The sequence below is a fragment of the Salmo salar genome, unplaced genomic scaffold (genome assembly GCF_905237065.1).
Source record: "Salmo salar unplaced genomic scaffold, Ssal_v3.1, whole genome shotgun sequence".
Taxonomy (NCBI): domain Eukaryota; kingdom Metazoa; phylum Chordata; class Actinopteri; order Salmoniformes; family Salmonidae; genus Salmo; species Salmo salar.
In genome coordinates, this window is record NW_025547087.1 from 11,565 (window position 1) to 23,570 (window position 12,006).

The 12,006-nt window shown below is 46.0% G+C and overlaps 1 protein-coding gene across 1 annotated transcript; it reads left to right on the forward strand.

The window, feature by feature from the left end:
* Nucleotides 1-489: 489 nt before the first annotated feature.
* On the forward strand, nt 490-9,840 carry LOC123731712 (translocating chain-associated membrane protein 1). The gene is made up of 4 exons (XM_045711114.1): nt 490-813; nt 2,509-2,572; nt 9,154-9,278; nt 9,528-9,840. Exons 1-4 carry the CDS (start codon nt 691-693, stop codon nt 9,738-9,740), a joined length of 525 nt encoding a protein of 174 aa, XP_045567070.1. The 5' UTR covers nt 490-690; the 3' UTR covers nt 9,741-9,840.
* The last annotated feature ends 2,166 nt before the right edge of the window (nt 9,841-12,006 follow it).

Genomic DNA, 12,006 nt, shown 5'->3' on the forward strand with positions numbered 1-12,006 from the left:
CAATCACCCACGTGGGTATATTGCTCCTAAAAACCACCGAGTAGATGGGAGAGGCGAGACTTACATAGCATCAATGCGTCACAAATAGGACCAAGTTCTATTTTAGCGCCTGGCCATGCAGACGCTCGTTTGACGCTCGTCAGCAGTTTGGATGCAATGATTGAATAACATATATGTGTACATTTATTTTTGCAACGCTCGGGCAACATAACGTGAGCGGTGTGGTCAGCATGTAGATGGAATACATAAAACCGACCGTCTGCATACCCGGACATATAGGGGCGGTAAACCGCTCACGAACCTTCTAGTGGGTGTAAAAAATTTTTTAAAAAAAAACGCTTTAGCAGCAACGCGCGTCGACTAGATCCTCCCACAGAAAATAAGAGTGACGCGATATTCGCTTGTTGGCACGTGTGTGTGTGTGTGTGTGTGTGTGTGTGTGTGTGTGTGTGTGTGTGTGTGTGTGTGTGTGTGTGTGTGTGTGTGTGTGTGTGTGTGTGTGTGTGTGTGTGTGTGTGTAAGAGAGAGAGAGAGAAAAGCAGGAGGCAGAAGAAGACTGGTGCCTTTCTTTAGCGCTGACGGCGACGGACAGATAACAATACCGAATACGTGGTCGTACCCGATTCACTCTGCATTCTGAGTCGCGCCGGGTCAATAAAAGTTGACTTTTGAAAGACGTAAAAAAAAAAAATGGGGATCCGTAAAAAAAGCAACAAGAACCCGCCGGTGTTGAGCCACGAGTTTATCATCCAGAACCATGCAGATATTGTTTCCTGTGTTGCTATGGTGTTCCTCCTCGGGTTGATGTTTGAGGTAAGGCTAGTCCACAGGTTGTATGTCTGGGAAGGGGTCTGGGCAGGGGTCTGGGAAGCGGTTTGGGCAGGGGTCTGGGAAGCGGTCTGGGAAGGGGTCTGGGAAGCGGTCTGGGAAGGGGTCTGGGTCTGGGAAGGGGTCTAGGAAGGGGTCTAGGAAGGGGTCTGGGTCTAGGAAGGGGTCTGGGAAGGGGTCTGGGAAGGGGTCTGGGTCTAGGAAGGGGTCTAGGAAGGGGTCTAGGAAGGGGTCTGGGAGGCACTAACACCTAGCTGTCCAAACAGGCCATACTGAACATAAATATAATGTGTCAACTAGGCAGAGGAGATGATTTCGTTCCCGTCACGTCAGTCTCTTAGAAAATATATCATGGCTGATCTATTCTTTCTGCTCTTAGTGACAAATCCAAAGTTTCTCTGCCTTTTTTAATTTATTTTTTAGGTTGTTGTTATTGTAATATTTGAATAAATGGTAATATCAGAAATGTCTGCTAGATGTGTAGTAACCTAGTTAGATGTAAAAGTGTTATGTCCGCCAGGCTGCCTATTGTTCCTGTCTGGCCACTTGTACATTAGTAAAACTTGGTCTACGTCGTATAACACACACACAATTGTAATATTTGGGACAACAAAGTAGCCTAACTGAAACGAGCGTTACATAGATTGTTACATTTTTTTTTTAACTACCACAATATTGCATTTTCGCTGGCTACAATATTGTGCAAGACTGTCCAGCATGGATACTTTCTATTCGCAAATAAAGTGTAGACTACGTGGCAATCACTGGGCGCTTGTCATCGTTTTTAGGTCGCCCCGCTCGTTACATAAACGAAAGTTAGATTCACAAAGTCCTAAGAATCGCCTATTCCGTTTACAAATTGAAGAGCTTAGGTTTTAAAAACATATTTTTATATTTTATTGTTGGCTGACACAGATTGTTTTGTTTTTGTTTCATGTTTAGCTTACTAGGCTACATGAATCATCCTTTACTAATGCTGCGTTAATGTGCTAGTTGAAACTAGGGAAAGTTTTACTTGCTAACTGGTTGTCGTTATACATGTGCTGCGTTCATCCGTTTAGCAAGTTGTACATTTCCCGAGTTTCCTAGTTTCGATATGGACGTGAATGCAGCATAAAATTCAGCGCCAGCGTTGAGCTGAGGAGACGCATTATGGGAGTTGGAGTTCTTGTACCTTGATGTGCTGTAGTCACATTGACGATGCACATCCAACATGAAGAACCTACTGTATTACAAAACTGAGTTCAGCGAAATGTATAGTTATGAATCATTCTTGCCATAATAATATACATCTTAATAAAATCCAAATCCCTTGGTTTTCCATTCAATCTTTTATCTGTAGTATTGGATTGAATGGTTTGCAAGCTCAACATGTTTCAGTCTGATACTGTGTGGTCTAGTCAGTAAATCTACAATGATACCTGATTTATTTAACACCACAGTAAGCTACCCACAGAGAGGCCAGAAGGCTAATGATAAAATCATGCTGTGTTTTGCTTTTAGTCAATGACTCAGATACAAGCGCCATGGATGTGTCCCAAATGGCACCCTGTTCACTATATATAGTGCTTTGACCAGAGCCAGGCTAAGTAGTGCACTATATAGGGAATGGGGTGCTATTGGGGACTGAACCCTGTCCTATATTAATCAATCCTCTCCCTTGTCCCCTCTGTGATGCAGATCACCTCGCAGGTTGCAGTGCTGTTCATCACTGTCCAATACAACGTTACAATCTCTGCAAACGGTCAGTTGAATCTTTTTACTGGCCCCATCTGAAATTGCGTCCTTTTCTTCTTCTTCACTGGGTCAAACAGTGACGCTCTAAAAGACAAGGATCTGGTATGGAGGTTGTATCTTTCTCTTTTGCTTTCCGGACTTTTTTTTTTCCCGGTGACATTTTTATTTTGAATGAATGGCAAGTCAACGATTGCCTCGTGACATCTTCCATTCTTGTCCACCTGTTCTTTAGTGTGTGTGTGTGTGTGTGTGTGTGTGTGTGAGAGAGACTAGTTTGCCTGTTATCCAGTATAGAAACAATGACTAGAATCTACAGACTAGTTGTTGAATTAGCTCTCTCCTGTGTGTTAGAGAATAGAAGTGCTCACATGGCCTACCAGTTCCAGAACACCTTTCAGAGCTTTCGTTTTTTTTCCCCTGTCGGGCTACATTTAGTCTTCCTGATTTTATATAAAGTTCTGTCCTGTTAGGCTGTCCTGTTAGGCTGTCCTGTTAGGCCGTCCTGTTAGGCTGTCCTGTTAGGCCGTCCTGTTAGGCTGTCCTGTTAGGCCGTCCTGTTAGGCCGTCCTGTTAGGCCGTCCTGTTAGGCTGTCCTGTTAGGCTGTCCTGTTAGGCTGTCCTGTTAGGCCGTCCTGTTAGGCTGTCCTGTTAGGCTGTCCTGTTAGGCTGTCCTGTTAGGCTGTCCTGTTAGTCCGTCCTGTTAGTCCGTCCTGTTAGTCCGTCCTGTTAGTCCGTCCTGTTAGTCCGTCCTGTTAGTCCTGTTAGTCCTGTTAGTCCTGTTAGTCCTGTTAGTCCTGTTAGTCCTGTTAGTCCGTCCTGTTAGTCCTGTTAGTCCTGTTAGTCCTGTTAGTCCTGTTAGTCCTGTTAGTCCTGTTAGTCCGTCCTGTTAGTCCTGTTAGTCCTGTTAGTCCTGTTAGGCCGTCCTGTTAGTCCTGTTAGTCCTGTTAGTCCTGTTAGTCCTGTTAGTCCTGTTAGTCCGTCCTGTTAGTCCTGTTAGTCCGTCCTGTTAGTCCTGTTAGTCCTGTTAGGCCGTCCTGTTAGTCCTGTTAGTCCTGTTAGGCCGTCCTGTTAGTCCTGTTAGGCCGTCCTGTTAGTCCGTCCTGTTAGTCCTGTTAGGCCGTCCTGTTAGTCCTGTTAGTCCTGTTAGGCCGTCCTGTTAGTCCTGTTAGTCCTGTTAGTCCTGTTAGGCCGTCCTGTTAGTCCTGTTAGTCCGTCCTGTTAGTCCTGTTAGTCCTGTTAGGCCGTCCTGTTAGGCCATCCTGTTAGGCCGTCCTGTTAGTCCTGTTAGGCCGTCCTGTTAGGCCGTCCTGTTAGGCCGTCCTGTTAGTCCTGTTAGGCCGTCCTGTTAGTCCTGTTAGGCCGTCCTGTTAGTCCTGTTAGGCCGTCCTGTTAGTCCTGTTAGTCCTGTTAGGCCGTCCTGTTAGTCCTGTTAGTCCGTCCTGTTAGGCCGTCCTGTTAGTCCTGTTAGTCCGTCCTGTTAGGCCGTCCTGTTAGTCCTGTTAGTCCGTCCTGTTAGGCCGTCCTGTTAGTCCTGTTAGTCCGTCCTGTTAGGCCGTCCTGTTAGTCCTGTTAGTCCTGTTAGGCCGTCCTGTTAGTCCTGTTAGGCCGTCCTGTTAGTCCTGTTAGGCCGTCCTGTTAGTCCTGTTAGGCCGTCCTGTTAGTCCTGTTAGTCCTGTTAGGCCGTCCTGTTAGGCCGTCCTGTTAGTCCTGTTAGGCCGTCCTGGAAGGCCGTCCTGTTAGTCCTGTTAGGCCGTCCTGTTAGTCCGTCCTGGAAGGCCGTCCTGTTAGTCCTGTTAGGCCGTCCTGTTAGTCCTGTTAGGCCGTCCTGTTAGTCCTGTTAGTCCTGTTAGGCCAGGCCGTCCTGTTAGGCCGTCCTGGAAGGCCGTCCTGTTAGTCCTGTTAGGCCGTCCTGTTAGTCCTGTTAGGCCGTCCTGTTAGTCCTGTTAGTCCGTCCTGTTAGTCCTGTTAGTCCTGTTAGTCCTGTTAGGCCGTCCTGTTAGTCCTGTTAGTCCTGTTAGTCCTGTTAGTCCTGTTAGTCCTGTTAGGCCGTCCTGTTAGTCCTGTTAGTCCGTCCTGTTAGTCCTGTTAGTCCTGTTAGTCCTGTTAGGCCGTCCTGTTAGTCCTGTTAGTCCGTCCTGTTAGTCCTGTTAGGCCGTCCTGTTAGTCCGTCCTGTTAGTCCTGTTAGTCCGTCCTGTTAGTCCTGTTAGTCCGTCCTGTTAGTCCTGTTAGTCCTGTTAGTCCTGTTAGTCCTGTTAGTCCTGTTAGGCCGTCCTGTTAGTCCTGTTAGTCCTGTTAGTCCTGTTAGTCCTGTTAGTCCGTCCTGTTAGTCCTGTTAGTCCTGTTAGTCCTGTTAGGCCGTCCTGTTAGTCCTGTTAGTCCGTCCTGTTAGTCCTGTTAGTCCTGTTAGTCCTGTTAGGCCGTCCTGTTAGTCCTGTTAGTCCGTCCTGTTAGTCCGTCCTGTTAGTCCTGTTAGTCCGTCCTGTTAGTCCTGTTAGTCCGTCCTGTTAGTCCGTCCTGTTAGTCCTGTTAGTCCGTCCTGTTAGTCCTGTTAGGCCGTCCTGTTAGGCCGTCCTGTTAGGCCGTCCTGTTAGGCCGTCCTGTTAGTCCTGTTAGTCCGTCCTGTTAGTCCTGTTAGTCCTGTTAGGCCGTCCTGTTAGTCCTGTTAGGCCGTCCTGTTAGGCCGTCCTGTTAGGCCGTCCTGTTAGTCCGTCCTGTTAGTCCTGTTAGGCCGTCCTGTTAGTCCTGTTAGTCCGTCCTGTTAGTCCTGTTAGTCCTGTTAGGCCGTCCTGTTAGTCCGTCCTGTTAGTCCTGTTAGGCCGTCCTGTTAGTCCTGTTAGGCCGTCCTGTTAGTCCTGTTAGGCCATCCTGTTAGTCCGTCCTGTTAGTCCTGTTAGTCCGTCCTGTTAGTCCTGTTAGGCCGTCCTGTTAGTCCTGTTAGGCCGTCCTGTTAGTCCTGTTAGGCCGTCCTGTTAGTCCTGTTAGTCCGTCCTGTTAGTCCTGTTAGTCCTGTTAGGCCGTCCTGTTAGTCCTGTTAGTCCTGTTAGGCCGTCCTGTTAGTCCTGTTAGGCCGTCCTGTTAGGCCGTCCTGTTAGGCCGTCCTGTTAGTCCGTCCTGTTAGTCCTGTTAGGCCGTCCTGTTAGTCCTGTTAGTCCGTCCTGTTAGTCCTGTTAGTCCTGTTAGGCCGTCCTGTTAGTCCTGTTAGGCCGTCCTGTTAGGCCGTCCTGTTAGTCCTGTTAGGCCATCCTGTTAGTCCGTCCTGTTAGTCCTGTTAGTCCGTCCTGTTAGTCCTGTTAGTCCGTCCTGTTAGTCCTGTTAGTCCTGTTAGGCCGTCCTGTTAGTCCTGTTAGTCCTGTTAGGCCGTCCTGTTAGTCCTGTTAGGCCGTCCTGTTAGTCCTGTTAGGCCGTCCTGTTAGTCCTGTTAGTCCTGTTAGGCCGTCCTGTTAGGCCGTCCTGTTAGTCCTGTTAGGCCGTCCTGTTAGTCCGTCCTGTTAGGCCGTCCTGTTAGTCCTGTTAGGCCGTCCTGTTAGTCCTGTTAGGCCGTCCTGTTAGTCCTGTTAGTCCTGTTAGGCCGTCCTGTTAGGCCGTCCTGTTAGTCCGTCCTGTTAGTCCGTCCTGTTAGTCCTGTTAGGCCGTCCTGTTAGGCCGTCCTGTTAGGCCGTCCTGTTAGTCCGTCCTGTTAGTCCTGTTAGGCCGTCCTGTTAGTCCTGTTAGTCCGTCCTGTTAGTCCTGTTAGGCCGTCCTGTTAGTCCTGTTAGGCCATCCTGTTAGTCCTGTTAGGCCATCCTGTTAGGCCGTCCTGTTAGTCCTGTTAGTCCTGTTAGGCCGTCCTGTTAGTCCGTCCTGTTAGTCCTGTTAGTCCGTCCTGTTAGTCCTGTTAGGCCGTCCTGTTAGTCCTGTTAGTCCGTCCTGTTAGTCCTGTTAGTCCGTCCTGTTAGTCCTGTTAGGCCATCCTGTTAGTCCTGTTAGGCCATCCTGTTAGGCCGTCCTGTTAGTCCTGTTAGTCCTGTTAGGCCGTCCTGTTAGTCCGTCCTGTTAGTCCTGTTAGTCCGTCCTGTTAGTCCTGTTAGGCTGTCCTGTTAGTCCTGTTAGGCCGTCCTGTTAGTCCTGTTAGTCCTGTTAGGCCGTCCTGGAAGGCCGTCCTGTTAGTCCTGTTAGGCCGTCCTGTTAGTCCTGTTAGTCCTGTTAGGCCGTCCTGCCTGTTAGTCCGTCCTGTTAGGCCGTCCTGTTAGTCCTGTTAGGCCGTCCTGTTAGTCCTGTTAGGCCGTCCTGGAAGGATTGGGGCTGGAGCGTAACAGGCCGCGGTATCAGACGTCTTGTTTGAGTCCCAAATTGCCACCTATTTCCTAAATATTGCTCTACTTTTGACCAGGGCCTATTGGGTAGTGCACTATATAGGGTACCATTTGTGACACAATTCTTGTCTCATCTCAAGGTGAATGAATGTTATTTTACACACTCCTTTGTTTTAAAGCCATGAATGACAAGAGGGCTTGTGGAGTGATGGAATGTGCTTTATGATGTCGGATTTTATTTGAAGAGCTGATACTCTTATCAGAGTCAGGTTCCGTCCAAAATACCACCCTATTCCCTTTTATAGTGCACTACTTTTGATTAGAGCCCTATGGACCCTGGTCTAAAGTAGTGCACTATATAGGAAATAGAGTGCCATTTGGGACTCAACCCCCCCTCCCAGTCATTCATTAACAGGCTGCTGTTTGTTGAAGCTAAATTACTACAGTAGCAGGTCAGGCAGGACTTTGGTAGTGAAGTTGCTTGAGTAAACCATTTTCCTTTTAAAGGCTTAAATATGTTTAAAAAGTGAGACCTTAGTATAATTGCAATGATGCATCTGTATTAGAGGTCGACCGATTATGATTTTTCAACGCCGATACCGATTATTGGAGGACCAAAAAAGCCGATACCAATTAATCGGACGATTTTCTTTTAATTTAATGTTTAATTTGTTATATATATTTGTAATAGTGATAATTACAACGGTACTGAATGAACAATGAACCCATTTATTTTATTTTAACCTAATATAATACATATATAAAATCTATTTAGTCTCAAATAATGAAACATGTTCAATTTGGTTTAAATAATGCAAAAACAAAGTGTTGGAGAAGAAAGTAAAAGTGCAATATGTGCCATGTAAAAAAGCTAACGTTTAAGTTCCTTGCTCAGAACATGAGAACATATGAAAGCTGGTGGTTCCTTTTAACATGAGTCTTCAATATTCCCAGGTAAGAAGTTTTAGGTTGTAGTTATTATAGGAATTATGAGCGTCGACTATTTCTCTCAATACCATTTTGTATTTCATATACAGTGGAAGTTGGAAGTTTACATACACCTTAGACAAATACATTTAAACTCAGTTTTTCACAATTCCTGACATTTAATCCTAATAACATTTCCCTGTTTTAGGGAAGTAAAGTGCTGTTTGAATGAATGCTTACGAGCATGCTGCTGCCTACCACCGCTCAGTCAGACTGCTCTATCAAATATCAAATCATAGACTTAATTATAATATAATTAACACACAGAAATACGAGCCTTAGGTCATTAATGTGGTCAAATCCAGAAACCATCATTTCGAAAACAAAACGTTTATTCTTTCAGTGAAATACGGAACCGTTCTGTATTTTATCTAACGGGTGGCATGCCTAAGTCTAAATATTGCTGTTACATTGCACAACCTTCAATGTTATGTCATAATTATGTACAATTCTGGCAAATTAATGACGGTCTTTGTTAGGAAGAAACACAGTTCACAACGAGCCAGGCGGCCCAAACTGTTGCATATTGCCTGACTCTGCGTGCACAGAACGCAAGAGAAGTGACATCAATTTCCCTAGTTAATATTACCTGCTAACATTCATTTATTTTAACTAAATTTGCAGGTTTATAAAAATATACAGATTGATTTTAAACAAAAAAAAGGCATTGATGTTTATGGTTAGGTACATTTGTGCATGAATTAGCTTTTTTCGCGAATGCGCTTTTGTTAAATCATCACCCGTTTGGCGAAGTTGAAGTAGGTTGTGATTCGATGATGAATTAACAGGCACCGCATTGATTATATGCAACGCAGGACACGTTAGATAAACTAGTAATATCATCAACCATGTGTAGTTAACTAGTGATTGTGTAAAGATTGATTGTTTTTTATAAGATAAGTTTAATGCTAGCTAGCAACTTACCTTGGCTCCTTTTGCTGCACTCACGTAACAGGTAGTCAGCCTGCCGCGCAGTCTCCTCGTGGAGTGCAATGTAATCGGCCATAATCGGTGTCCAAAAAGGCAGATTACCGATTGTTATGAGAACTTGTAATCGGGCCAAATTAATCGTCCATACCGATTTTTTTTTTAATCGGTCGACCTCTAATCTGTACGTATCTCTTCCATCAGAAGGTCCAGAAGAGACTGTTTTGAACAACTTCTTATAAATGTATATACAGTATAAGACAACTATGAAGGGTTATGAAAGGCTTCATGTGTCCCTACTAGAAACATTGGTGCCGTAACATAAAGGCTTTATGAACAGGCTCGTGAAGGGATTATGAATGCTTTATGTCTCCCTATCAGAGGGCCTGCCAGAGGAGAGCGTGGTGAACCACTTCCACCACGGCCTGAAGGATGTGGCTACAGTCTTCTTCTACACGCTGGTGGCCATCATTATCCACGCCATCATTCAGGAATATGTACTGGACGTAAGTACTGACACTCACACACTTCCTGTGTTTTTCTGTACGTTTCATTGGTTATTATAGTCTTATTTGCTCGTTGATAAAAATAACATTTAAAAACAATATATATATATATATTAAAAAAATTACATTCAAGACAACCACCGATCTGTTTGATGTTCTGACGGTATAATTGATCATCCGACATTGATAATCACTGATCAGTTTGACCATCGATTGACTCATTTGTCATGCGTCTCTTTTTTTATACAGAAGATCAACAGGAAGATGCACTTCTCTAAGACCAAGCACAGCAAGTTCAACGAGTCGGGCCAGCTCTCTGCCGTCTACCTGTTCTCCTTCGGATGGGGAACCAGCATCCTCATGTCGGTAGGTAGATGTGTGTGTGTGTGGGGCACAAGCATCGTTATATCAGGACATGGTTTAAACTGTTTGTTTACGTGTGTGTGTGTGTGTGTGTGTTAGTACATGGTTTAAACTATTCGTTTACTGGTGTGTGTGTGTGTGTGATGTTAATAGGTGATTTTTAAATGGTTTTAATACTGGACTATTTGTTTACTGGGTGTAACTGTCTGTGTTTTTAATCTGTGTGTGTGTGTCTGTGTTTTGAATCTGTGTGTGTGTGTGTGTGTGTCTGTGTTTTGAATCTGTGTGTGTGTGTGTGTGTGTGTGTGTTTTGAATCTGTGTGTGTGTGTGCATTGGGCGCCTGACTTTGTCTGAAAGTGGCGGTGCACTGAAAGCTTGGGGGGGTATTGGCTTCATATTGGGGCACCGCTGTCTACATGAAATGTTTAAAATGAACTTGTCTCAGCAGCATATATTTAATGGCGCCAGGATAAAGTGACTGGGGGGTCTGTTGAAATCAGTGACTGGGGGGTCTGTTGAAATCAGTGACTGGGGGGGTCTGTTGAAATCAGTGAGCGGGGGGGTCTGTTGAAATCAGTGAGCGGGGGGGTGTGTCTGTTGAAATCAGTGAGCGGGGGGTCTTGCACTGGAATTCTGCTTATATCACACTTTACCACAAACATAAAGTTCAAATACCGACACTCAGACCATTGAGTACTTTCTGAAGGGACAGGTTGGCTCCAAATCTGTAGCCCATCTGCACTGTATCAACACAATGGACAGCACCCTACACACTAAAGCAATGCCGTTTTGGTAATGGGCTGTTTTTTAGTAGGTGAATTACCCAATGTGAATGCAGCTGTACACACTGTACACACTGAATGTAGTAACCTCGTTATTCATGCCAAACTAAAATACTGAATAACGACATGCCGGATGTGAGGGCCGCCACCGAGTAAGAGGACTGGGTGGTCTTTCTCTCTGAGGCCAACTTAAATAAAAATCAAGGTCTTTAATCGGGTCAAGGCCGCAGGGCAGACGGTATTCCAGGGCGCGTTCTCAGAGCGTACGAGCTGGCAGGCATGATTCACTGTAATTTTCAACCTCTCCTTGTCCCAGTCTGTAATCCCCACACCTTTTAAAATAACCATCATTCTTCTTCCCAAGAACACTAAGGCTTAGTGTCACAATAACTACCACCCTGTAGCACTCACATCTGTAATCAGGAAGTGCTTTGAGAGGCTGGTTATGGCAACACATTAACTCGGTCAGCCTAGACACCCTAGACTCACTCTAATTTGCATACTGCCCCAACAGATTCATAGATGATGCAATCTTTTTTATTTTTTTTATAAACCCCCCGCCCCCTTTTTTTTTTCCCTAATTTCGTGGTATTCTATTGGTTAGTCTTGTCTCATCGCTGTAACTCCCATACGGACTCGGGAGAGTCATGCCTCCTCCGAAACACAACCCAACCAAGCTGCACTGCTTCTTGACACAATCTCCCCTTACCCGGAAGCCAGCCGCACTAATGTGTCGGAGGAAAACACCGTACACCTGGCGACCTGGTCAGCGTGCACTGAGCCCGCCACGCCACAGGAGTCGCTAGTGCGCGATGAGACAAGGATATCCCCTGCCGGGCCAAACCCTCCCCTAACCCGGGCGATGCTGGGCCACTTGTGTGCCGCCCCATGAGCCTCCCGGTCACGGCCGGCTGCGACAGAGCCTGACTCGAACCCAGAATCTCTGGTGGCACAGCGATGCCCGGGAGGCCAGATGATGCAATCTTAACTGGACTCTACACTGCCCTCACCCATCTAGATAAGAGGAATACCTATGTGAGAATGCTGCTCACCGTTCAACACCATAGTTTAGGACCCTGGGACTAAACACCTCCCTCTGCAACTGGATCCTGGACTTCCTCACCGTCAGATAATAAAAATGATATATATTTTTTTAAACTAGGCAAGTCAGTTAAGAACAAATTCTTATTTTCAATGACGGCCTAGGAACAGTGGGTTTAACTGCCTTGTTCAGGGGCAGAACAACAGATTTTTACCTTGTCAGCTCGGGGATTTAATCCATAAACCTTTAGCTCTAACCACTAGGCTACCTGCCGCCCCAAGTGGTAAAGGTAGGCAACATCACCTGACCTCAACACGGGGCCCCAAAGGGCTGTGTGCTTTAGTCTCCCCTGTACTCCCTGTTCACCCACTCTGTGGCCAGGCACGCCTCCAGCACCATCAAGTTGGCTGACGACACAATAGTGGTAGGCCTGATCACCGGCGCGATGAGACGACCTATGGGGTAGGTCGTCAGAGACCTGTCAGTGTGGTGCCAAGACGACAACCTGTCCCTCAACATCATTTAGACCAGGAAGCTGAT